The sequence below is a fragment of the Hyperoodon ampullatus genome, assembly GCF_949752795.1.
Source record: "Hyperoodon ampullatus genome assembly, chromosome: 11".
NCBI lineage: Eukaryota > Metazoa > Chordata > Mammalia > Artiodactyla > Ziphiidae > Hyperoodon > Hyperoodon ampullatus.
The window spans coordinates 96,002,769-96,030,215 of NC_136924.1; the positions used below are offsets into that span (position 1 = coordinate 96,002,769).

The window sequence follows — 27,447 nt, forward strand, 5'->3', positions numbered from 1 at the left end:
CAGTTTCTCTTCATCTTCATCAGCATTTGGTATGACCACTATTGTTTATTTCAGCTGCTCTAATTGGTGTGTTGTAGTCCAGATATGCCTTTTAATTAGAGGGCTTGGTCCATTTACATCTAATGTAATTATAATATAGTTGGATTTAGTTTTACCAATTTGCTCTCTATATTTTTTCTATTTGTACTATTACTCTTTTGTTCTTTTTCTACCTTATTTTAAGTTAATTGAACATATGTAATACTGGCTTTTTAGCTGTACATCTTTACATTGGAACATGCACCATTATCTTATCACAGTCTCCTCCAACTTCTACCTAAATTAGGTTACTCTCCAATTCAAATAGTTGGATTTATATTTCCTCTCATAGTTCATAGTTGTTATCTTTGTCAGGGTTAGTCTAAACTAAATTACTCTGCCTTTTCCAGAATTCCCAAAAATGATTTAAAATTGATGATCCTGAAGATTAAATTGCTCTCTCAAAACTTCAGCACCAAACAATTAAAAGCGTTAGCATTCAGTAAAGTCTGGAGGTTCTCACTTACTTATATCCTGAACATTTAAATAAAGGTGGCAACAGTTGCATCTTTCAGCTTCACAAAAACTTGATTCATCCTTCTAAAAAACTGAGAGGAAAAAGTATGCAAAACTGAGATTCCCAATTCTAGACACACTAAAGAGATCAGTCAATTAAGTCAAAACCCTCCACTTAATGACCATTAACATTGCTGGACAGAGAACACTAAGACCCACTGAGAATCACTGAACAGTTTGATGAAGACTATGATTAACAGTAACTCATCAGCCATACAAATGTCTATACTGAGAACATGGCTCTTCTTCTAAAGACAAGTTTTAAACAAATTTTACACTTTCTGATAAAAGACTATGCTTATTAAACTCAATATATTCCATCCTTCATATAAGAAGGGGGTCTTATGTCCAGAGAGACACGCTAGTTGAGCCAAACCACAAAGGCTACTCCAAATTTAAATATGACCCTCATTTTATTTCATTAAAAACTCAGAAACTAAGAGTATTAAGGGTATAGATCAGATCAAGGATATTGGATGAACAAGCATAAAAGAATCCCAGAATGACAGCTGTGCATGATATTATAGTAGGATCTGGGAAAGATTTTTAAAGATCAAATTGATAGAACATATAACTGTCTGAATAGCTTGTAAAGTAACTTAAAGAATTAACATAGATTTGGGGGTAAAATCAGTGTTTAAGATGTCAACAAATCAAATAGAAAATAATATTTAAAAGGAAATTAAAACTGCAGAAAAAGTATTAATTATATACTACTTGAAAACTGGAAATAGAGTGTATAATCATAATAATGTAAATGATGAATGTTAATCCACCAAAATTATATTATAACTATTTTGGAGGCTGGGAATATGGGAAGGGTTTACTTGTGCAGGCAGAGAAGGTATTGGGAGTTAGAGAAGGTGAAAGTTGAATGAAAGTGTGTTAAATCCTCATTTTCCATAGCAGAAAGGCAAAAAATAAGCTGATTAAATAGAAGAAAAAAGATATTACATAAATACATTGAGGAACATAGCAAAAAACCAGCAAAATGTGTTTTAAAGTGTTTGACATTCTTGGTGAGTGTTCAGAGAAGGCAGAAGAGAATACTAGCGATTTTGGCAAGAAGCCCTATTCAGCTTTTGACTCCTTAATAAAGTTAATATATAAATATGATAAAAATACAAAACAAGAAGTGAAAAACCACGATTGTGTGCTTTCAGCTCCATAGTATATCTGTTATTTCTTTAGGCATCATTGACCTAAATCCATATGCCTCTGGCAAGGAAAGAGTTAATGACAGGTCTGTAAATTGTCTGATTCCCTGTTCCAGGACATCAGGGCAGTGTTAACCTCAAATAGACCTCCTTAAAAATTTTCTGATGGGATTCGCTAGCTGGAAGATACACAAGGAAATTTTTCTCTAAAAATATTTTATCAGCATATAAGCACTCAATTAAGATCAGTGATAAAAAATAAGCCTGGATTGATTTATGGAATGTAGCTGACCAGACAATGGAAGTTAATCACTTTAACTACCTACTAATTAACAATGTGTAAAAACTAAGAAACCTCAAATCTAAATGAATTCTTTTGACCTAACTTGTACCACCCACATAAAGCTCATCTGAATCCCAACGTGAGAAAGGGTTATAAGGAAGCTATATCTACCTGTTTGATGTCCCTCTAAAGACAGATTCTCCATTTGTGCCTGCCTTTTCAGTAAATCTTGGTGTTGTTAAGTTCTATGATTCATTTGACCCTTGTTTAATAATTCAAGCTCTGTGGTACTACTGTCTTAGAAGTTCACATAAAGTCAGGAATGCACTAAGCTTGAAGACTCAACAACTGCAGATTTACCACTTTGGGTCAAGAAATGATTTTATTTAAGCCGTATCACCCAAGCCAAAAACTGGGGCTATAGATTGATAACATCTGGCTGTGCCAAGTTTTATCATCTAGTTCTGACTTTGAAATTTACTTGTATTGAACACCTCCTCTGTACAATTATAAAATCCTCTTAGCCTCACTTCTTACTCTAGATATTGATGAAGTGACCAATTCTATGCAGGGTTTGACTTGCTCTCTGATGGTGATGCTTAGAAATGCTGCCATAATGAAACCTGCAGCTGTTTTTTTTTTCTCTGTAGAAATCATATCTTTACCTGCCACACTAGGTTATTACATTGGAAGTTGCCATGTAACATAATCCCTGACATTTTCATGTATTTGTAACTTACTCCACTCTGCCCAGAGTGAAGTATTTATAGGTGTTAGCTACCTGGGAAGTTTCAGGGAAACCTAGGGACTTCCAGTGGGTCCTCCCAGATAACATGGGACAGGCCTCCAAGCTTAAAATGTGAACTACACTGTTGATAGGAAAGAATTTTCTATAAATTCTTTCCCCACATGACATTCTGGATGTCTTGTCATAATTACTACTATGCAGAGAAGCTTTCTGGCTTCTGTGGCAGGCCCTGGAATGAAAAACCCTCCAAAAACACCCCTCACAAAAGTCACCTTCACAGGGGACATGGATCACTTGGAATGATTGCCCTGATCTCCCTGGTCTAAGCACTCTGAAAGTCTGTTCACCAATTCCTGGCTGCTTGTTGAGCACCCAAATCCATAACAGCCTTATGCTGGAACGCTCCCAAATCTGGCTGGTGAATCTTGTCATACTCACCTCTCCCTTAATTTTGTATGATTTTTTTTTTTTTTTTTTTTTTTTTTTTTTTGCGGTATGCGGGCCTCTCACTGTTGTGGCCTCTCCCATTGCAGAGCACAGGCTCCGGACGTGCAGGCTCAGCGGCCATGGCTCACGGGCCTAGCCGCTCCACGGCATGTGGGATTTTCCCGGACTGGGGCACGAACCCATGTCCCCTTCATCGGCAGGTGGACTCTCAACCACTGCGCCACCAGGGAAGCCCAATTTTGTATGATTTTTATCATTAAAAAATGTAGTAACCAGCTATTTTGGCTTCGTTGACACCATGCATCAGAAATAAAATATAAGATTCTTGGTGGGTATACTTTACTCTGTCATTTATTTCATCACTTCCCAGTGGCAAATGGCCATGTGAGCTGCACTGGGAGAAGCCCTGGGCATCTTCCAAACCCCATGCCCAGCCAAAAATTATGAAGATTGCAAACATGAGTGTAGGTTGGACCCCTGGACACCATGCAGAGCAACCAAGTAACAAGTTGGGCTCAGCTCATACACAGGCCACCACTCCCAATTCTTATATTAGTTCAGCAGCCTCTCCACATGTTTATAATGTAATAGGGTATTTTGGAAATGTAATCCTTACTTGGCCACTCCTACAAGACAACTTGCTCTTTCCTGAAGAATCACAGCAGGATTATATTTACATTTTGAATAGTTACAAGAGCAAAGCAATCTTGAAACAATATGTTTTCAGAGAAGCCCACTGGTCTGAAATTCTTCCCCTAAGAGTTCAGTCATAGCAGACCCCTCCATCCACAACTGTAAAACTCAAGTAGCCAAAAGTTCCTGATCTTTCTGTCTACATTCCTTCTTACAGTTTCCCTCTGCCTAGGTCTCCACTTTCTTGCCCTCTTGGCCCAGTTGGATACAGGATGTGGGTGAGCACCAATTTTCCCTCCATCAACTTGCAGTGCAGAGAGATATGAGCTGATAAAATTCACTTAGAAGGCTAGAGATTTGGACAGACAAGAAATGACAGCATCCTGAAGAAATAGGAGGAAGTGCTGGAGAGGGAAGACTGGATTTAAAAGAATTTGATAACCAATGAGGTACGGGAGAAGATTGAGGATGAGTCTGTATGTGCTTGAGTAATACGTGGAAAGAGTAACTTAGGAAATTAGAAAAGAAAAAGGAAGACGTAGTTATGTAGAGTTAGATTTTTAATTGGCCATGACATTTTAGACAGGATAAGTAAAGCTGTATCCATTCTCTCCCACCAGCCAACCTCCCAGGCTAAACTTTGAAACTCACACCCAAGTCTGGTGCCTGGGAATATTTAAAAACAGATGATGTGACATCTCAGGGAAAAGCATACATAAATGTTCAGGACTGGTTTTTTCAATGAGTTCATCTTGCTAGGAATGAGGGTGTGAGTGTGGACCAAGTTTAGAGTCCCTTGTCTAAGTAAGAGTGACCTGGAGCATTTCTGAGCCTGGGCAAAGTCATGCCTACATTAGCCTTTGGGGGAGGTGAGAAAACAAGTCAATTCACTCACCTTGAATTTCCTTTGAGGGAAACTGAAATTGAAGAGACCAATCCTCTAAGAGCATTTGATGTGCAACTTGCTAAATTATCAACAAAGCAAAAAATTACTTTATTCAGAATATTTCACTTTCAGCAATTTCCATATAACACAATTATAGGTCAGCACTACTCTACTGAAATACAGGCAATTAGAATATCTGAGGTTTCATCTCATATTTAATATAACATCATGGGAAAGCCACTGTGGATGTTCCAGGGACACTTAGTTCAACGTCATCATACCCAGGGTCCCCTTTTTCCACCTGGAGCAGCCAGGGGCTCTCTTCTCCTTTCCCAGGATCAGCCGCCTCTCTAAAGAAGTTCAGAGAAGAGCCTGAAATGGTAAAGAGAAGTTTAATTAGAACTGAGACAAAGGGACAGGACAGTGCCCTGTGGTGGAAGGAAGTCAAGTAAGTGTTGATGACAAAGCATCACTGGGGACCCAGTTGTGCTCAGGGAGGCTCAGACTGTTTCACATTAGTTACAGTAAGGCTATATCAGGGCTATCCTAGCAGGATCCAGTCCATGTGGGTCTGGGGCTTCAGCTCTTCTGGAAAACTTGGGATCTTAAAATGTCTGTGCCCAACACAGGAGCTCTGTGAAGCCCTGCTTCCTGGCGGACCCCAGCTGCAAGGAGATAACCCAAGAATGGTAAGAATCATAACAATGAATTTAAAGTCTTCTACTTGCACAACTGACAGATGTGAATTCACAATGAGAGGGAGACCAGAGACTGGAGAAATCGGAGTTCCTCACTGACAACCCAACTCTGCCCTTAGTTGCCTTGACTTGTGTTTGCAAATGCCCACAAACACTGTCACAGGCTGCATCCACAGCTGGCCCCTCCCCAGGAACCACATGGGCCCTCACATGGAGAAATACTCTTTTCTGGAGAATGAGTATCTTCTCCTGGCCACTGAAATGTCTGGAGCAGATTAGCCCTTAGCTGCCCACAAATTCTGAGTCTGTGATCTACCACCATGGCTTAATTTTAAGGCCACCATATATCATAGACATTGTACATGTTAGTGTAACATACGAACACAGTGCCTCTTTTTTTAATATCTTTATTGAGATATAATTGCTTTACATTGTTGTGTTAGTTGCTGCTGTATAAAAAAGTGAATCAGCTATACATATACATATACCCCCATATCCCCTCCCTCTTGCGTCTCCCTCCCACCCTCCCTATCACACCCCTCTAAGTGGTCACAAAGCACCGAGCTGATCTCCCTGTGCTATGCAGCTGCTTCCCACTAGCTATCTATTTTACATTTGGTAGTGTATATATGTCCATGCCTCTCTCTCACTTCGTCCCAGCTTACCCTTCCCCCTCCCTGTGTCCTCAAGTCCATTCTCCACATCTGTGTCTTTATTCCTGTCCTGCCACTAGATTCTTCAGAACCAATCTTATTTTTAGATTCCATATATATATGTGTTAGCATACGGTATTTGTTTTTCTCTTTCTGACTTACTTCACTCTGTATGACAGGCTCTAGGTCCATCCACCTCACTACAAATAACTCAATTTCATTTCTTTTTTTGGCTGAGTAATATTCCATTGTATATGTGTGCCACATCTTCTTCTTCTTTTTTTTTGATGTCTTTATTGGAGTATAATTGCTTTACAATGGTGTGTTAGTTTCTGCTTTATAACAAAGTGAATCAGTTATACATATACATATATCCCCATATCTCTTCCCTCCTGCGTCTTCCTCCCCCCGACCCTCCCTATCCCACCCCTCTAGGTGGTCACAAAGCACCAAGCTGATCTCCCTGTGCTATGCGGCTGCTTCTCACTAGCTATCTATTTTACGTTTGGTAGTGTATATATGTCCATACCACTCTCTCACTTTTTCACAGCTTACCCTTCCCCCTCCCCATATCCTCAAGTCCATTCTCTAGTAGGTCTGTGTCTTTATTCCAGTCTTAACACTAGGTTCTTCATTTTTTTCCTTAGACTCCATATATATGGGTTAGCATATGGTATTTGTCTTTCTCTTTCTGACTTACTTCACTCTGTATGACAGACTCTAGGTCCATCCACCTCACTACAAATAACTAAATTTCATTTCTTTTTTTGGCTGAGTAATATTCCATTGTATATATGTGCCACATCTTTATCCATTCCTCTGTCCATGGACACTTAGGTTGCTTCCACGTCCTGGTTATTGTAAATAGAGCTGCAATGAACATTTAGGTACATGAATCTTTTTGAATTATGGTTTTCTCAGGGTATATGGTCGGGAGTGGGATTGCTGGGTCGTATGGTAATTCTATTTTTAGTTTTTTAAGGAACCTCCACGCTGTTCTCCATAGTGGCTGTACCAATTCACATTCCCACCAACAGGGCAAGAGGGTTCCCTTTTCTCCACACCCTCTCCAGCATTTATTGTTTGTAGATTTTTTGATGATGGCCATTCTGACCCATGTGAGGTGATACCTCATTGTAGTTTTGTTTTGCATTTCTCTAATGATTAGTGATGATGAGCATCCTTTCACATGTTCATTGGCAATCTGTATATCTTCTTGGGAGAAATGTCTGTTTAGGTCTTCTGCCCATTTTGGATTGGGTTGTTTGTCCTTTTGATATTGAGTTGCATGAGCTGCTTGTATATTTTGGAGATTAATCCTTTGTCAGTTGCTTCATTTGCAAATATTTCTCCCACTCTGAGGGTTGTCTTATCATCTTGCTTATGGTTTCCTTTGCTGTGCAACAGCTTTTAAGTTGCATTAGGTCCACTTGTTTATTTTATTTCCATTTCCCTAGGAGGTGGGTCAAAAAGGATCTTGCTGTGATTTATGTCATAGAGTGTTCTGCCTATGTTTTCCTCTAAGAGTTTGATAGTGTCTGGCCTTACATTTAGGTCTTAAGCCATTTTGAGTTTACTTTGGTGTATGGTGTTAGGGAGTGTTCTAATTTCATGCTTTTACATGTAGCTGTCCAGTTTTCCCAGCACCACTTATTGAAGAGGCTGTCTTCTCTCCATTGTATATTCTTGCCTCCTTTATCAAAGATAAGGTGACCATATGTGCGTGGGTTTATCTCTGGGATTTCTATCCTGTTTCATTGATGTATATTTCTGTTTTTGTGCCAGTACCATACTGTCTTGATTACTGTAGCTTTGTAGTATAGTCTGAAGTCTGGGATCCTGATTCCTCTAGCTCCGTTTTTCTTTCCCAAGATTGCTTTGGCTATTTGGGGTCTTTCGTGTTTCCCTGCAAACTGAGAAATTTTTTTTCTACTTCTGTGAAAAATGCCATTGATATTTGACAGGGATGGCATTGAATCTGTAGATTGCTTTGGGTAGTATAGTCTTTTTCACAATGTTGATTCTTCCAATCCAAGAACATGGTATATCTCTCCATCTATTTCTAACATCTTTACTTTCTTTCATCAGTGTCTTATAGTTTTCTGCATACAGGACTTCTGGCTCCTTAGGTAGGTTTATCATACGTATTTTATTCTTTTTGTTGCAGTGGTAAATGGGAGTGTTTCCTGAATTTGTCTCTCAGATTTCATTATTAGTGTATAGGAATGCAAGAGATTTCTGTGCATTAATTTTGCACCCTGCTACATTACCAAATTCATTGATTAGTGCTAGTAGTTTTCTGGTAGCATCTTTAGGATTCTCTATGTATAGTATCATGTCATCTGCAAACAGTGACAGCTTCACTAATTCTCTTCTGATTTGGATTCCTTTTGTTTCTTTTTCTTCTGTGATTACTGTGGCTAAAATTTCCAAAACAATGTTGAAAAATAGTGGTGAGAGTGGGCAACCTTGTCTTGTTCCTGATATTAGTGGAATGGTTTCAGTTTTTCACTGTTGAGAATGATGTTGGCTGTGGGTTTTTCATATATGGCCTTTATTATGTTGATGTAAGTTCCCTTTATGTCTACTTTCTGGAGAGTTTTTATCATAAACTGGTGTCGAATTTTGTTGAAAGTTTTTTCTGCATCTGTTCAGATGATCATATGGTTTTCATCCTTCAATTTGTTAATATGGTGTATCACATTGATTGATTTGTGTATATTGAAGATTCCTTGCATTCCTGGGATAAACCCCATTTGATCATGGTATAAGATCCTTTTAATGTACTGCTGGATTCTGTTTGCTAGTATTTTGTTAAGGATTTTTGCAACTATGTTCATCAGTGATATTGGTCTGGTGTTTTCTTTTTTTGTAACATCTTTGTCTGATTTTGGTATCAGGGTGATGGTGGCCTTGTAGAATGAGTTTGGGACTGTTTCTCCCTCTGCTATATTTTGGAAGAGTTTGAGAAGGATAGGTGTTAGCTCTTCTCTAAATGTTTGATAGAATTCGCCTGTGAAGCCTTCTGGTCTTGGGCTTTTGTTTGTTGGAAGATTTTTAATCACAGTTTCAATTTCAGTGCTTGTGATTGGTCTGTTTATATTTTCTATTTCTTCCTGGTTCAGTCTCAGAAGGTTGTGCATTTCTAAGAATTTGTCCATTTCTTCCAGGTTGTCTATTTTATTGGCATATAGTTGCTTGTAGTAATCCCTCATGATCCTTTGTATTTCTGCAGTGTCAGTTGTTACTTCTCCTTTTTCATTTCTAATTCTATTGATTTGAGTCTTCTCCCTTTTTTTCTTGATGAGTCTGGCTAATGGTTTATCAATTTTGTTTACCTTCTCAGAGAACCAGCTTTTAGTTTTATTGATCTTTGCTATTGTTTCCCTCATTTCTTTTTCATTTATTTCTGATCTGATCTTTATGATTTCTTTCCTTCTGGTAACTGTGGGATTTTTTGTTCTTCCTTCTCTAATTGCTTTAGGTGTAAAGTTAGGTTGTTTATTTGAGATTTTCCTTGTTTCTTGAAGTAGGATTGTACTGCTGTAAACTTCCCTCAAGAGCTGCTTTTGCTGCATCCCATAGGTTTTGGGCTGTCATCTTCATCATCATTTGTTTCTAGGTATTTTTTGATTTTCTCTTTAATTTCTTCAGTGATCTCTTGGTTATTTAGTAGCATATTATTTAACCTCTCTGTGTTTGCATTTTTTACAGTTTTTTTCTTGTAATTGATATCTAGTCTCATAGCGTTGTGGTAGGAAAAGATACTTGATAGGGTTTCAATTTTCTTAAATTTACCAAGGCTTGATTTGTGACACAAGGTATGAGCTGTCCTGGAGAATGTTCCATGAGCACTTGAGAACTGTATTCTGTTGTTTTTGGATGGATTGTCCTATAAATATCTATTAAGCCCATTTTGTTTAATGTTTCATTTAAAGCTTGTGTTTCCTTATTTATTTTCATTTTGGGTGATTTGTCCATTGGTGAAAGTGGGGTGTTAAAGTCCCCTACTATGATTGTGTTACTGTCATTTTCCCCTTTATGGCTGTTAGCATTTGCCTTTTGTATTGAGGTGCTCCTATGTTGGGTGCGTACATATTTACAATTGTTATACCTTTTTCTTGGATTGATCCCTTGATCATCATGTAGTGTCCTTCTTTGTCTCTTGTAATAGTCTTTATTTTAAAGTCTATTTTGCCTGATATGAGAATTGTTACTCCAGTTTTCTTTTGATTTCCATTTGCATGGAATATCTTTTCCCATCACCTCACTTTCAGTCTGTATGTGTCCCTAGGTCTGAAGTGTGTCTCTTGTAGACAGCATATATATGGGTCTTTTTGTATCCATTCAGTCAGTCTATGTCTTTTGGTTGGAGCATTTAATCCATTTACATTTAAGGTAATTATCAATATGTATGTTCCTATTACCATTTTCTTAATTGTTGTGGGTTTGTTATTGTAGGTCTTTTCCTTCTCTTGTGTTTCCTGCCTAGAGAAGTTCCTTTAGCTGGTTTGGTGGTGCTGAAATCTCTTAGCTTTTGCTTGTCTGTATAGGTTTTAATTTCTCCATTGAATCTGAATGAGGTCCTTGCTGGGTAGAATAATCTTGGTTATAGGTTTTTCCCTTTCATAACTTTAAATATGTCCTTCTACTCCCTTCTGGCTTGCAGAGTTTCTGCTGAAAGATATGCTGTTAACCTTCTGAACATTCCCTTGTATGTTTTTTTTTTTTTTTTGCCTTACACGGGCCTCTCACTGTTGTGGCCTCTCCCGTTGTGGAGCACAGGCTCCGAACGCACAGGCCCAGCGGCCATGGCTCACGGGCCCAGCCGCTCCATGGCATGTGGGATCTTCCCAGACCGGGGCTCGAACCCGTGTCCCCTGCATCGGCAGGCGGACTCTCAACCACTGCGCCACCAGGGAAGCCCCCTTGTATGTTTTTTGTTGCTTTTCCCTTGCTTTTAATATTTTTTCTTACTATTTAATTTTTGATAGTTTGAGGATTATGTGCCTTGGCATGTTTCTCCTTGGATTTATCCTGTATGGGACTCTCTCCACTTTCTGGACTTGATTGACTATCTCCTTTCCCATATTAGGGAAATTTTCAACTATAATCTCTTCAAATATTTTCTCAGTCCTTTTTTTTTTCTCTTCTTCTTCTGGGACCCCTCTAATTCGAATGTTGGTGTGTTTAATGTTCTTCCAGAGGTCTCTGAGACTGTCCTCAATTCTTTTCATTCTTTTTTCTTTATTCTGCTCTGCAGTAGTTATTTCCAGTCTTTTATTTTCCAGATCACTTATCTGTTCTTCTGCCTCAGTTATTCTGCTATTGATTCCTTCTAGAGAATTTTTTATTTCATTTATTGTGTTGTTCACCATTGTTCGTTTGCTCTTTAGTTCTTCTAGGTCCTTGTTAAACATTTCTTATATTTTCTCCATTCTATTTCCAAGATTTTGGATCATCTTTACTCTCATTATTCTGAATTATTTTTCAGGTAGACTGCCTATTTCCTCTTCATTTGTTTGGTCTGGTGGGTTTTTACCTTGCTCCTTCATCTGCTGCGTGTTTCTCTGTCTTCTCATTTTGTTTAAGTTACTGTGTCTGGGGTCTCCTTTTCGCTGGCTGCAGGTTCGTAGTTCCCATTGTTTTTGGTGCCTACCTCCAGTGGTAAGGTTGCTTCAGTGGCTTGTGTAGGTTTCCTGGTGGAGGGGACTGGTGCCTGTGTTCTGGTGGATGAGGCTCAAACTTGTCTTTCTGGTGGGCAGGACCTTGTCTGGTGGTGTGTTTTGGGGTGTCTGTGACCTTATTTTGATTTTAGGCAGCCTCTCTGCTAATGGGTGGGGTTGTGTTCCTGTCTTATTAGTTGTTTGGCATGGGGTGTCCAGCACTGGGGCTTACTGATCATTGTGTGGAGCTGGGTCCCAGCGTTGAGATGGAGATCTCTGGGAGAGCACTCGCCGATTGATATTATGTGGGTCCGGGAGGTGTCTGGTGGAGCTATGTCCTGAACTTGGCTCTCCCACCTCAAGAGGCTCAGGCCTGACACCCATCCGGAGCACCAAGACTCTGTCAGCTACGTGGCATAGACAACTGTGGTAAAAGTCTGACTGGTGTGTTGGATTTTTCTTTGCTGGGTGATTTATCCAAGCCAGGTTCCCTTTGTCAGAAACACAGCAAGCTAAAACGCTGAGACATCCGAGGTTTGCAGCAAAGACAGGGCTTATTCACAAAGCAGCCAAAGAGAAGACAGGAAAACAAATCTCAGATCTGGCTCCCAGAAGACAAGGGGTTGTGGTATTTATGGGATAAAGAATAACACAGCAGGGTTGTCTGAGGAGTGGGAATTGTGGGGAGCATGGGGATCTTGGGGAAAGGTGATTTGGGGAAAAGTTGTGGTAGGTGTGGTAATCACCCGTTCTGCACAGGTGTAACTAAGCTACAGGACTCTAGTTTCAAAGCACCACAGTGCATCTTAAATTATCAAAATGCTTCACAAATTCCAGTACTGCAATATCTTTTTTAAAATCTCGAACTACCTTTCATGTATGAGACAGCACGAAGATGTAATCAAAACAGTTGTTCCATTTTTGGATTCAGTAAATATGGTCAATTAATCTATAAGCCTTTTTTTCTTTTTGGCTGCACTGCACCACTTGCAGGATCTTAGTTCGCCTGCAGGGATTGAACCCAGGCCCCAGCAGTGAAAGAGCAGAGTCCTAACCACTGAACAGCCAGGAAATTACCTAATCTATAAGTCTTAATGCAGGCGCATCACTCATAAAGTAATAAATTTAGGTTGAACAATTTGGAGACATACATCCCAAGAACATAGAGTGATTCCTCCCTCCCAAGTAGTCTGACAGCATTAAAGATGACATATGTTAGTGGTGATCCGATCAAACACATGAACTCATCCAAATTTTGAATCTCCAGGAAGGATGGGCGCTGAGGAGCTCAAATTCACCCTTTCCAGGACAGAGACCAAAGATTACAGGAGATCAGCTAACCCCACTCACCTGTCTGAGAGACCCTCACCCCATTCTCCTTCTCTGGGGGCACTTCCCCCTCACTCCTCCGAGAGGCAGGAGGAGCCCCAGGCACTGGTACCTCTTCAACATCATCATAACCCTCACCAGCGTCATCAGTCTTCTGCTCTGATGGTTCTAAGGACAGAAAAGGGGGTCAGATAAAACCACAATAAAAGGGTTGGCCTGGGAAATACCTAAGATCCCTTCTGACCCAAAGTTTCTGAGCTGCGAAATAGAGGCACCAGTCACTCCTTGTTTCAACAGATTTTTTCTAAGGCCATATTTCATTTTGATGTGCCCATAAACCAAAAAAATGACGTTCAAAATCTCAATATTTCTTGTTTAAAACTACATATCTCAAAGCAACTTTACACCAATGAGCATTACTAAAATATTCCAACAAATTATGCTTTCCAGATATTAATTTTTAAAACAATGTGTGCCTGTTGTGACCGAATGAGTGTGATTCTGGACACGGAGAGCCCAGCCCCGACCTGAGACATTGCAGATCAGCCAGGGAAGGGGGAGGATGGGCCCCATCTGGACTCAAGGGACCCCTCTAGTCCCAGTCAAAGGAAGATGTTCCCTTTGCATCTCATTTCTATAAGGGAAATTCTCCCTAACCCTCAATACCCAGCTGAGGCAGGTCCACCTCTACTACCTGGAGTGGACTTGTAGTCACTATTGTCCTCACCATCCCCAGTGTCATATGGCAGTTTGGTCAAAGAGTCATCTGACAGAAACCCTAATGTGGAGAAAACCATCACACAAAAAACAGAACGACCCTCCCCACACCCATGGGACCTGTGTGAGCCTGAGAAGAAATGCAGGGACAGGCTTGACTTCTGCAGTTTAGAGGGAGGCTGGAAACTCACAGGGGCTCTGGAGCGGCCAGCCTGCCGCCTTTGGAGGGGCTGCCTCTGTGAGCCTGGAGCAGATGTGGGGTCTGTGGATGCTGAGAATATGGCTCACAGCCAGTGGGGGGCTGACAGCCAGAGGTCCCAGGAGGACAAGGCAGAGATACCCACCTGGCCTGCCCAGAAGATCTTCCTTCGGTGTCACAAGGTAATCAAGCTCCTCATACATGGCCTCAGCAAGAGCATCTTCAAAACCGGATACGGCTGAGAAAACCACCAGCAGGTCAGAGATTGCCACCCTAGACACCAGGAACCCCCAAGCTAACCCTTCATTTCCCCGATGCTCACATGTGGAAAAGCCCTCAGGGCTGCCAGGACCTCTGTAGAGTCTCCCACCCCAGGTACCACATCTGCACCTTCTGCCTTTGTCTGACTCTGAGTCCGCAGCCCAGCCCCAGCTCTTTCTGGTCTCACAGAAGAGGCCATGACTTATGAGTGTTCACACCTCAGTCCTAAGAACCTCAGTGTATTCAGCCTTTAGAGTTTAACACGAAGCAGATGGAGTTCTGCAGACTAAAGGGGGAAAGAACAAAGACCTGGCCCAAGTTTCCCCTCCTCACACCTGGCCCCATTTCCTGCCTCCACACACTTTCCATGGTACCCAGTACCCCCTGCAGCCCACCTCTGCGCTCTGCTCTCCATCTGAGCAGCTGAGTCACCAGGATGATGAGGACCAGGAAGAGAAGGGCCCCCAAGATGAGGCAGAGGATCCCAGGCAGGGAGAAGATGCCAGGGATAGGATATGAGCCTGGTCTGGTCCCTAAGGATAACAAGGCAAGAGGGTTTGGAGAAGGTCATGGGTACAGAGAAACTCCCTATGCCAACATTTCCAGGGAGCACTGGACAGTAAAGTCCCAGCCTGAGACAACTGGACTGACAATGACTGGGCTCCCCTAGGTCTTGCCCTGGGATAATTCAACACCACTCCAGCCAGTGTGGCCCAAGGGAGAGCTGGGGATTAGTAAGGAGCTTCCCTGCTGAGGACCCAGCCTCTGAGTACCCAGCTTACAATTGCATCCCTTCCCCTTGGACTTTATGAGACCAGAGCATCAAACAAGTCCTGGGACTGGCACCTAGGGAACGTAGGAAACACTCAACACTCAAGGGCAGGTAGGAAAAAGTTAGATTCTGCAACACAAGAACCAGCGTCCCTTGGGCCTCGGGCATGAGAACTTTCTGGCACCGTGAACCAAGGCACGGGATGTTTTCCGAGGAAAATGCTCTGGTTCCTCCCTACCGGCCAGTGGCTTCTCAGGATCTTTCCTCTCCTGAGTTGGCTAATTCTGCCAGAGAGTCCACAGAACAGGTCCCAAGACTCTGAATATTCTCCCCTACCCAGGGATTGTAGCACAGTACCTGCTGTAGTGGGGGGCAATGTTGTTCTTCCACCTAAAGAGAAAAACAGGAGTTTGGAGCACAGGAATTGGTAAGAATGTATGGGAGCCCATTTCTCCCTCCTGAGCCCTGAAATCACCACTCAGTCACCACAGCATCAGTGTTGAATCTTCCCAGCTCCCCCTTCCTAGGTCATAGCTACAGTACCTGGATGCTATCTGAATACAAAAACTCCCCAGCAGGCTTCCCTGGTGGCGCAGTGGTTGAGAGTCTGCCTGCTAATGCAGGGGAGACGGGTTCGAGCCCTGGTCTGGGAGGATCCCACATGCCGTGGAGCAACTGGGCCCATGAGCCACAACTACTGAGCCTGCGCGTCTGGAGCCTGTGCTCCGCAACAAGAGAGGCCACGACAATGAGAGGTCCGCGCACCGCGATGAAGAGTGGCCCCCGCTTGCCACAACTAGAGAAGGCCCTCGCACAGAAACGAAGACCCAACACAGCCAAAAATAAATTAATTAATTAATAAACTCCTATCCCCAACATCTAAAAAATTCAAAAAAAACACAAAAAACAAAAACTCCCCAGCACACCGCAGCCCAGCGCACTGCTCCAGCACTGCCCCAGCTCAAGCAGTGTGGAAGCCAAGCCCCTCCACTGACCAGAGCACCTCACTCCAGCATCCTCCTCGTGCTTGCAGTCGTTCTGCCCCCAGGGCTCCGCAGCACAGTCCCACAAGGAGGACTCCCGGCCCCCGCACTGCACCTCGTCCAGCCAGATGCTCCCATTTCCAGGGCCAAATGCTGCACCCTGCACGGCTTCCAGGGCATGGCCACAGCCCAGCTGCTGACACACCACCTCGGCCTCTGCCAGGCTCCAGGAGTCATCACACACTGTGCCCCAGGAGCCGCTGTGCCAGACCTCCACCCGCCCTGAGCACACGGTGTCTCCTCCCCTGAGCTGGAGCTTCTCTTTGTCTGAAAAGACAGCAGCCCCTCCTGTTACTGCCCCTGGTGGGAAGGAAGGAGCCCCTGGGAGCCACAGGGGATGAGGGAGGGACTGACGTACCTGTGCAGGGGGCAGCAGTTGGACAGCTCTTAGGTCTCCTTCCTGCAGAAGCAAACAATGGGAAGTGCTAGATCAGGGACAGCTGGGGGTGGTCTTGTCCCCACACAAAATTGTCTAAGGTCCTTGCCTCAGTCCAAATGACAAGTGAAAACACATGCTTCATAATCTAATGGGATGAGGCATTCACTGGATCTTATCACCAGCTGAAATAACTTTACGTTTTTACCTGTTTATCACTCTCCACATCCCACAACAAATACATACACAGACATCCACACACACACAAGCACACTCCTGAATGAAAGCTCCACTAGAGGAAAGACCTTGCATATATTACTCATTTTTTGGCTATTAAGACAGTGCCTTGCACATTGTATGCATTCATTCAACAAGGATGTATGGAGAACTTTCTCTGAATACTATGATAAGGGCTTGATATTTAATGAGTGAATGAATAGATGAAATACAATTTTTTTGAATTCTTCCTAATAAGTAAAACAATAAAGGATATACAAATTAAAATTAATGATTTACAGTAATAGAAAAGAGATATTTTAAAAATAATAAGTCCAGAATCACAGAAGTAATTTGTATTCAATATTACATTTATACTTTTAAAAATGAAATTATATAACAGATTCTAAACTTTTCTTATCCATTTTTCAGTATGACATATGGACAAGCAAAGAGATTACTATAAGAAGAGGACATTTTTTTTAAAGGAATAGAACAAGTAGAATTTAGAGAAAGATAGATAAGTAGAAAAACAGCTGGGTAGTAAGTGTCCAGGAGACACAAATAAATATACTGAGAAAAAACTATATTAAGAGGACGCACAGATAAAAACCACAGAACCAAAAAAAAAAAGCACATAAAAGTATTGAAGACAAAGAAAATAGACATACACGCCAAGACACATATTAATCAAACTATCAAAAATTAAATACAAAGAAAAAATATTAAAAGCAGCAGAGGAAAAGCAACAAATAACATACAAGGGAATCCCCAGAAGGTTAGCAGCTGATCTTTCAGCAGAAACTCTGCAAGCCAGAGGGAGTGGCAGGACATATTTAAAGTGATAAAAGGGAAAAACATACAACCAAGATTACTCTACCCAGCAAGGATCTCATTCAGATTCGACAGAGAAATTAAAAGCTTTACAGACAAGCAAAAGCTAACAGAATTCAGCACCACCAAACCAGCTTTACAACAAATGCTAAAGGAACTTCTCTGGGCAGCAAACACAAGAGAAGGAAAAGACCTACAATAACAAACTCACAACAATTTAGTGTAACACACTGTGTGTGTTAATATTTATATATATACCCTTTGATCTAATAATATCAACATTGCGAGTAATCCTAAGTAATAAACTCAGCAATATATAGAGATGCATGTACAAAATGCTTACCGCAAAATTGTTTGTTGAGGGGAAAAATTTTAAAACAATTGAACTACCAGTAAACAGGCAAATGGTAATATGAACTGGAGTACCAACCTCTCATAATGAAATATTATGCCATTGTTTTACAAAAGAGTTAGAGCTACCTGAAGGAATATCCATGATATATTATTAAGTGATAAGAAACAAATTTAACGATAATGTGTATGGTAGAATCCCAATCTTGTAAAAATAAATAACACTACACCATCAACATCAACTCTTTTATGGGTATATGTGTTTGGATATAAATATGATAATGGAGGAATTTGAAAAATAACATATATCAGTCCATTAATCTTGTTTACATCAGGAGGATATGAATGGACAAGAGGTCATGGGATGTGATTCATTTATCTTTTTACATTTTTTTTTTTTTTTTTTTTGCGGTATGCGGGCCTCTCACTGTTGTGGCCTCTCCCGCCGCGGAGCACAGGCTCCGGACACGCAGGCCCAGAAGCCATGGCTCACGGGCCCAGCCGCTCCGCGGCACGTGGGATCCTCTCGGACCGGGGCACAAACCCGCGTCCCCCACATCGGCAGGCGGACTCCCAACCACTGCGCCACCAGGGAAGCCCTCTTTTTACATTTTATATGTCTTCTCTGTTTACAGTAAATAAGTAATGTCTCTGTAATGTAGATGAAAGAGAAAGGAACTGGTCTTTCTCTAGGCATAAAACAAACCAGTGGAAAGGACACAAATTCCCTAGTGCCAAGCATGCTACAAGTCCAGCAGTAGCAAATGTGGCTGATTCAGGGAAGAGACACAGAGACAGGCAATAGGAGACATAAGGGAAGGAGGGCTGGCCTTCCTTTGGGCCTCCAGTGTTCTTTGACCTGGTAGTATTGTTCTTTCCCTGGGGTATCATCACAGGGGTGAGATTCCCCTACACTGCTTGTACTGAGGGTGAACCCAAACCTGCCTCCCTGAAACCTCCATCCATCATCAGTGTCCTGCCCCCTGGAGCAGCTCTGGTGAATCTCCTCCCTCTTCCACGGGAAAGTCCTTCAAACTCTGAGGTCAACAATTAGGCTGCATCTACTCTGGCATTCCTGCTAATTAGCCTGATTATAGACTCCCTGTGACATGGTTTCCAGTTGTTTTTGCACTTGGAACACATGCACCTAATCTCTGTGGTATTTTTCACATAAACTGTCAGCCCAGATTTCTTTACTTTTCCCTTTGAAACAATATTGGAACATGTGGATTAAATAACCTTGATCCAAAATTCATTTTGTAGACTCAGCTTAAACTCATCACTTAGATCTGAAAATACAAAATCTCACTAACATTGACCTACAAGGTTGGCACCGACACACAGAAACAGACAGTAAGTCACCTGCACACGAGATATAGGCTTCCTCCTTTGGAGAGCATGAACTATATTTCCAAGGGTCAGAAGGACATTGCCAGAGAGAGGTATCAGTTTTCCGACAGTGGATTTCATCTACCCACCGGGGTCTAAAACCTTCCCTAAGAGCAACAGAAGAGTTGAGAGTTCCACTGTCCCCACAGCCAAGCTGACTGCAGATGATGGACAAGGTGATGTCTCCCATGGGGCTGCGGCAGACACTGCCCCAGGTCCCGTTGTAGAAAACTTCCAGCCACCCAGCACACTCCTGGTCCTCGCTCACCATCCTGAGGGCCAGGAACTCTAAAATTGAAAGGGAGGAAACAGGACACAGTAAGCACCCTACTCAGTGCTCTGGGTTTTCCTCTCTTCCAGAAATAGTGACCACTCATCCCTGACCCAGCTGAGGAAATACCCACCAGGTGACAAGACTGAAATCTTTCTCCTTTTTTGTCTATTTGTGTCTACCAAAATGATGTAGTGGATATGAACAGAGAGGAAAACCAACCTGGGCACCTGCAGCAGCGGGGAGGTGAATCCTGCTTCCTGAAAAAAACCTCTAAGACAGTATGTGAAAGGGACGTGGACAGTGAGGTGATAGAATAATGGACCCCAGAGAAGTCCACATCCTAATCTCTGAAACCTGTGAATACCTTATATTTCAAAAGGGACTTTATAGAAATTATTAAGACTAGGACCTTGGGATGGTGAGATTAACCTGCAATATTATGAATTAACAAAGTAAATCCAATCTAATCACATCATAAGACCCACTATCCGTAAAACTGGAATACTCTTCCTGACTGGATAGAAGGAGATGAGACATGGAAGAATGGTCAGAAGAGGGAATGCTGTCTGTAGAATAAGGGAGCTCCAAGCCAAGGAACGCAGGCCACCATTAGAAATTAGAAAAGGCTGGGGAAAAGGAATCCTCCCCAGAGCCTCCAGGAAGAATGCAGCCCTGTGGACACCTGGATGTTAGCCCTCTGAGACCCTTGTCAGACTTCTAACGTACAGAATTGTAAAATAATAAATTCGTGTTTTTTTAACTACTCAATATGTGGTTTCATTACAATAGCAACAGGATCTCGAGATTTTACTACCAAAGGTAACGGAAGAGTGAGCCCTGCTTTCAAGTGGAAACTGTAAGAAACAGCTCTGCCAGGAGCTATTGCTGAGAAGAAAGGACCACAACCTCAGCAGCTGCAGGAGGAAGTGAAAGCACCTCATCTTCACGTCTGCTGGAAGGACGGGCTCCGTGGGAGGAAGTTCCTTCTCTGGCCCTTTCAGGAACTCTTCCTCAGGGCTCAGACCCCCGTCCTCCAGGGTCCCCACCCCCTCCTCCAGCCTGGGGACAATGTGCAGCGCAGACCTGAGCAGATGACTCCCGCGTCCTCCTTGTGTCTGCAGTTGTGCCGCCCCCAGCCCCGGGAAGGACACCTCCACACATGGGACTCCTTTCCTGTGCAGTTCAGGTCGTCCAGCCAGATGGGCCCTGATCCCGCCCCGAAGCGAGCCGACACCGTGGCGTTGAGGGCTTCTCCACAGCCCAGCTGCCTGCACACCACGTGGGCATCGTCCAGGTCCCAGCCGTCATCACAGACGGTGCCCCAGGAGCCCTGGTGAAAGATCTCCACTCTCCCGGCGCAGTGACCATGCCCGTCCACCAGGCGGAGCTGTCTGCTGTCTGAGGAGAGAGGAATGGGACAATGGGGCATTGACACAGGGACTGAGAAGGATCTTCTGGTCTAGTGGGACCCCTCACCTGAGCAGTTGGCAGCAGCGCTCTCCTCTGAGGCTTCAAAGCCAGCTAGTTCAGGCACGGAGTCGTTGCACTGGGGCAGCACCTGGCTCTGGTTTCCTGCAGAAACAGTAATGATCAGAGGGTTGGTAGGGTTGGTGGTTTTTAAACATATCCACAGAATCTTTGATGTTGCCTCCACTGAGAAGTGAGGTCTATGCCTCCTTCCTTTGAATATCTGCTGACCTTCGTGAGTCCCTAGAAAGCAAGAGAAGGAAGTAAAGGTAGCATTGCTTGACTTTCAGCACTAGGTCTGAAAAGTCACGCAGCCTCCTGTGAAATCATAGGCAAGTCTACCCTCTTGAGACTCTCGTCCTGCAGAGACTGTCATGTGCAGGTCTCTGGTCACTCAGTTCAACCCAGCTGAACTTCCACCTTGCCAGGCTTGTTCATGAACCATCCTGGATCCCCAACTCAGTTGGATCCTCAGATGACTTCAGCCCCAGCTGATATCTGACTGCAACCTGATGAGACCCCAAGACAGAACTGCCAATCTGAGCACTTCCCAAATTCCAGCAAATCACGGGCAAAGATAAAAAGGAGTTTTAAGGGAAATTTGGTTATGTAGCAATAGTAACCAAACACTTATACTCACCATATTACTAAGTATTTACTGAAGACAAATGAAGTGTTTGTCTTCAAAAGGACTTGTATATGCATATACATAGCATCTGTATCCATAAGGGCTCAAATTTGGGATGCCACCTAAAACATGTGACATTGCTTTTGGAACAAAGTAAAAGGCAGAAGCTAAAAGTGGGAGAGGAGCTTATTAGCAGAAGCCTAATGAGCTTGGGCAATGCTGTCAATGAGGACTTAAAGCAAGTGAGGAAAATGTGTTTGGGAGCTGGAGAAAAAATACACAGTAATCTGTGTTATGCAAACTAAAACGGTTGCTTTAAGTGACTAGATTTTGAAATAATTTGTTATGCAGCAGCAGTAACCAGAAACCACCTTCTATCAGCCTCAGTAACTGATAGAGCAAACCGGCAAAACCAGTCAGTAAATATTTTGAATATTTGAATGGTATCACTTAACAAACATGCATCTCAAAACCACAGAACAGGGCTTCCCTGGTGGCGCAGTGGTTGGGAGTTCACCTGCCGGTGCAGGGGACGTGGGTTCGTGCCCCGGTCCGGGAGGATCCGGCATGCTGCGGAGCGGCTGGGCCCTTGAGCCATGACCGCTGAGCCTGTGCGTCCGGAGCCTGTGCTCCGCAACGGGAGAGGCCACAGCGGTGAGAGGCCCGCGTACCGCAAAAAAAAAAAAACCAAAAACACAGAACACACCTTATTCCGAGGGCTGATGGGTCATTTACCAAGGCTGATCATGTTATACAAAAATGAGATCCAAAAGTTTTCAAAGGGCTAAAATCATTAAAAATATGGTATTTTACTGAAGTAGAATTAAGCTAAAAACAAAAGACAAATAGTAAACCATCTGTAGTGAGGTATAACTTTCATGCAATAAAATACCCTTATTTTGAGTATGTTTTCATAGGTTTTGACGATTGTTTGTGCCAGTGTATCCACTACCACAATTAAAATTCAGAATATATAAGATTACCCCAAAAGTTCCTATATGCTTTTTGCAACCAATAAAAGCCCCACAACCCCAGCCCCAGGCAAATACTGATCTGTCTTCTATAACAATAGATTAGTTGTGTTTTTCTAGAATTTAATAAAATCATATAAAATATAATCCTTTTTACATGGCTTCTTTCACTCAGCATGCTTTGAGATTTATCTGTGTAGTTGGATTTATGAGTAGTTTATTCTTTCTATTGTTAAAGGCTTACAGTGTATGAATATGCCATAATTTGTTTTCCATTCTTTTGCTAAAGAAAATTGAAGTAGTTTATAATTTTTGCTCTTTTAAGTAAAGATGCTATGACTTGTCTTGCCTAAATTTTTTGTGGACAAATCTTTTCATTCCTCTTGGGTAACAGAAATTTTGGGTAACATGGTAAGTGTATGTCTACCTTTAAAAACTTGATTTTTCCAGAAGAGTTGTCTTCTTTCACATTACTATCAGCAGTGTATGAGGGTTCTAGTAAATCAATATACTTCCCCAGAACTTGGAATTGTCAGTCTCTTTAACTCTAGCCATTCTAGCTTGTGAATTTATATCTCCTTATACTTTAATTTGAATTTCCTTAATAACTAATGATATTGAGTATCTTTTCATTTACTTATTGGCCATTTGTATATCATCTTTGGGGAACTGTCTTTCTTAATCTTTTGCCCATGTTTAAACTGGGTATTTCTTTTCTTATTTTTCTGTTACAAATTCTTATCTTATTCTGGATACAAGTCCTTTGTTAGATATACGGATTGCAATTAATTTCTCCCTATCAGTTGAGTACCTTTTCATTTGCTTAACGTTTTCTTTCAAAAAGCAAATGTTTTAATTTTGATGAAAATCACTTCTCACTTTTTTAATGGTTAATGCCTTATGTGCCTTAGGAAATGTTTGCCTACTCCAGGGTCATGATAATTTTTCTTAGTTTTCTTCTTCAAGTTTTATAATTAAATTTTACATGAGACTGATCATTTATTTGAGATATTTTGATGGATTGAGGGGTTTTCTGCAGGGTGAGGATGGGGGGAATGGGGCTTATGGTGTGACGTAAGGATTGTGGTTCATTTTTTTCCCATGCAGATATTCAGTTAGCCAATCATTTTTTGAAGAGATTATATTTTCCTTTGAAATATCTTTATGCCTTTGTAGAAAATCAACTTATTATACATGGGTTTGGATCTATTACTGAACTTTATTACATTCCATTGATCTATTTATCTATCCTTATTCAATGTCCACGTTACTTTGGATACTTTGTAGGAAACTTGAAGTTAGGTTACTTCCATTTTTGTCCTTCTTTTTCAAAACTGTTTTGCCCATTCCAGTTCCTTTCCATTTAAATATATAATTTATAATTGGCTTAGAAAGTTCCATAAAAATATTGCTGATATTTTGATTAGGATTAAATTGATTGTGTAGATCAAGTGAGGAGAATTGACAACTCTATTGAGTTTTCTAATCCATTAACATGGTATATATATATATATATTTTTTTTTTTTAGATGTTCTGTGACTTTCAAAGTAAAGGCCTTGAAATATTTTGTTTAGTTTCTTCCTACATATTTAACAGTCTTGACACTATAATAATGGAATTTTTCCAATTTTTCCCTAGTTTTTGCTAGTAAAGAAATATCACTTATATTTGGTTACACCTCATTGATCATTAGAAAGACAATCTGCATACCTGGACAAACCATATGTAAGTCATCAATCTGCAACCCTAAACAATGTGAACAAGCTGGTCCTGGATGTTACCAGTAGAGTTTCAAATTTTAAACAGCACATTATAATCATTTAGTTATTCCACTTTATTCAATATTTTTTCTGCTACTTTTATGATTCTTTCTTTGTCTTTGATTTTTACGTTTAATTATAGTGTTTCTGGGAGAAGGTCTTTTTGCATTCAGATCATAAGGTGATCTATTAGCTTCATCAATGTTAATTTTCAAGCCTCTCCCCAAGTTTGAAAAGTTCACAGCTATTATTCATTTAAATAAACTTTCTCTCAGCATCTCCTTCTCTTCTCATAGAACCCTAATTACTCTAATATTTGTGTGTTAGATGGAGACCCATAGATGACATAGGATATCCTTGTTCCTTTTTACTTATTCCTTTGGTTCTCCACTGACTGATTATTTCAAAGATTGGATCCAGTAGTCACTGAATCTATCTTGAGTTTGATCTACTCTATTAGAGATGCTCTCTATTGCATATTTTTTTCATTTCATTTATTAAATTCTTCAGCAGCAGAATTTCTGTTTGGTTCTTTTTATAACTTCTCTTTGTTAAATTTCTCATTTTGTTCATCTATTGTTTTCTTGATTTCATCGAGTCGTCTTTTTGTGTTTTCTTGTACCTCATTCAGTTTCCTCAGAACAGCTATGTTGGATCCTTTATAAGCTAGATCACAAAATTCCACATCATCAACATGTGTCTTTGTCAGTTTTGGAAGGTTATTTTGACCCTTTGGCGATGACTACTTTCCTTGATTCTTCAAGTTCCTCACAATTTTGCGTTGCTGCTTTTGCTTTAGATGTAACAGACACCGCATCAAATCTTTACTAATTACATTCAGGTGGTATATACTCTTCTCTGACCTTGTATAGACTCACTTGCTCCACATTTCTTGCTCCTTCTTGCAGCAGAAATCTTAAGCTTTTATGTCTCCTCTGGTTCTTACAACTCACCAGGCTGCTGGAAACCACTCTTCTGTTTTGCAGCATGTTGTGCTACAGCTCAAGTCTGTGGTTACCTCCTTGCCCACAGACCCTAGTCTGTTTTTTTGAGATCACTCCATTTACTGGAGCTTGCTTTCACCTCCACACTTGGGAACACACAAAAGCAGCTGTCACGAGAGTGGCAGTACGTGTGAGTTAAGTACTCGGGGAATTGGAGGTGCCCACAGGCCCAGGGAGGGAGATCTTTGGGTGACATTCTCCCAGAGGATTATGGATGGGCTTCCTGCTGAAGCTCTGAGCACAGTCAGCATGAATTGCATCCCTTTTACGCCCTTTGACATTCTTTTTTTTTAATTAGTTTCTGCTTTATAACAAAGTGAATCAGTCATACATATACATCTGTTCCCACATCCCTTCCCTCATGCATCTCCCTCCCTCCCACCCTCCCCATCCCACCCCTCCAGGCGGTCACAAAGCACCGAGCTGATCTCCCTGTGCTCTGCGGCTGCTTCCCACTATCTATCTACCTTACGTTTGGTACTGTATATATGTCCATGCCTCTCTTTCACTTTGTCACATCTTACCCTTCCCCCTCCCCATATCCTCAAGTCCATTCTCAAGTAGGTCTGTGTCTTTATTCCCGTTTTACCCCTAGGTTCTTCATGACATTTTTTTTAAATTCCATATATATGTGTTAGCATACGGTATTTGCCTTTCTCTTTCTGACTTACTTCACTCTGTATGACAGACTCTAGGTCTATCCACCTCATTATAAATAGCTCAGTTTCGTTTCTTTTTATGGCTGAGTAATATTCCATTGTATATATGTGCCACATCTTCTTTATCCATTCATCTGATGATGGACACTTAGGTTGTTTCCAGCTCCGGGCTATTGTGAATAGAGCTGCAATGAACATTTTGGTACATGTCTCTTTTTGAATTATGGTTTTCTCAGGGTATATGCCTAGTAGTGGGATTGCTGGGTCATATGGTAGTTCTATTTTTAGTTTTTTAAGGAACCTCCATACTGTTCTCCATAGTGGCTGTACCAATTCACATTCCCACCAGCAGTGCAAGAGTGTTCCCTTTTCTCCACACCCTCTCCAGCATTTATTGTTTCTAGATTTCTTGATGATGGCCATTCTGACTGGTGTGAGATGATATCTCATTGTAGTTTTGATTTGCATTTCTCTAATGATTAATGATGTTGAGCATTCTTTCATGTGTTTGTTGGCAGTCTGTATATCTTCTTTGGAGAAATGCCTATTTAAGTCTTCTGCCCATTTTTGGATTGGGTTGTTTGTTTTTTTGCTATTGAGCTGCATGAGCTGCTTGTAAATTTTGGAGATTAATCCTTTGTCAGTTGCTTCATTTGCAAATATTTTCTCCCATTCTGAGGGTTGTCTTTTGGTCTTGTTTATGGTTTCCTTTGCTGTGCAAAAGCTTTGAAGTTTCATTAGGTCCCATTTGTTTATCTTTGTTTTTATTCCCATTTCTCTAGGAGGTGGGTCCAAAAGGATCTTGCGGTGATTTATGTCAGAGAGTGTTCTGCCTATATTTTCCTCTAAGAGTTTGATAGTTTCTGGCCTTACATTTAGGTCTTTAATCCATTTTGAGCTTATTTTTGTGTATGGTGTTAGGGAATGATCTAATCTCATACTTTTACATGTCCCTGTCCAGTTTTCCCAGCACCACTTATTGAAGAGGCTATCCTTTCTCCACTGTACATTCCTGCCTCCTTTATCAAAGATAAGTTGACCATATGTGCGTGGGTTTATCTCTGGGCTTTCTATCCTGTTCCATTGATCTATCTTTCTGTTTTTGTGCCAGTACCACACTGTCTTGATTACTGTAGCTTTGTAGTATAGTCTGAAGTCCAGGAGCCTGATTCCTCCAGCTCCGTTTTTCATTCTCAAGATTGCTTTGGCTATTCGGGGTCTTTTGTTTTTCCAAACAAATTTTGAAATTTTTTGTTCTAGTTCTGTGAAAAATGCCAATGGTAGTTTGATAGGGATTGCATTGAATCTGTAGATTGCTTTGTGTAGTAGAGTCATTTTCACAATATTGATTCTTCCAATCCAGGAGCATGGTATATCTCTCCATCTATCTGTATCATCTTTAATTTCTTTCATCAGTGTCTTATAATTTTC

The 27,447-nt window shown here is 41.4% G+C and overlaps 1 protein-coding gene across 1 annotated transcript in view; it reads right to left on the minus strand.

Annotated features, from left to right (window-relative positions):
* Nucleotides 1–4,974: 4,974 nt before the first annotated feature.
* LOC307060501 (antigen WC1.1-like) overlaps nt 4,975–27,447 on the minus strand; it is a gene marked incomplete at both ends in the record, with an annotated part of 36,282 nt that continues 13,809 nt past the window's right edge. Inside the window, 10 exons of the mRNA XM_079714996.1 lie at nt 4,975–5,120; nt 13,116–13,253; nt 14,156–14,248; nt 14,667–14,804; nt 15,401–15,433; nt 16,039–16,353; nt 16,445–16,486; nt 19,226–19,540; nt 20,610–20,924; nt 21,003–21,098. Of these exons, the coding sequence (XP_079571122.1) occupies nt 4,975–5,120; nt 13,116–13,253; nt 14,156–14,248; nt 14,667–14,804; nt 15,401–15,433; nt 16,039–16,353; nt 16,445–16,486; nt 19,226–19,540; nt 20,610–20,924; nt 21,003–21,098 (1,631 nt within the window). The remainder of the gene's footprint in view (nt 5,121–13,115; nt 13,254–14,155; nt 14,249–14,666; nt 14,805–15,400; nt 15,434–16,038; nt 16,354–16,444; nt 16,487–19,225; nt 19,541–20,609; nt 20,925–21,002; nt 21,099–27,447) is intronic.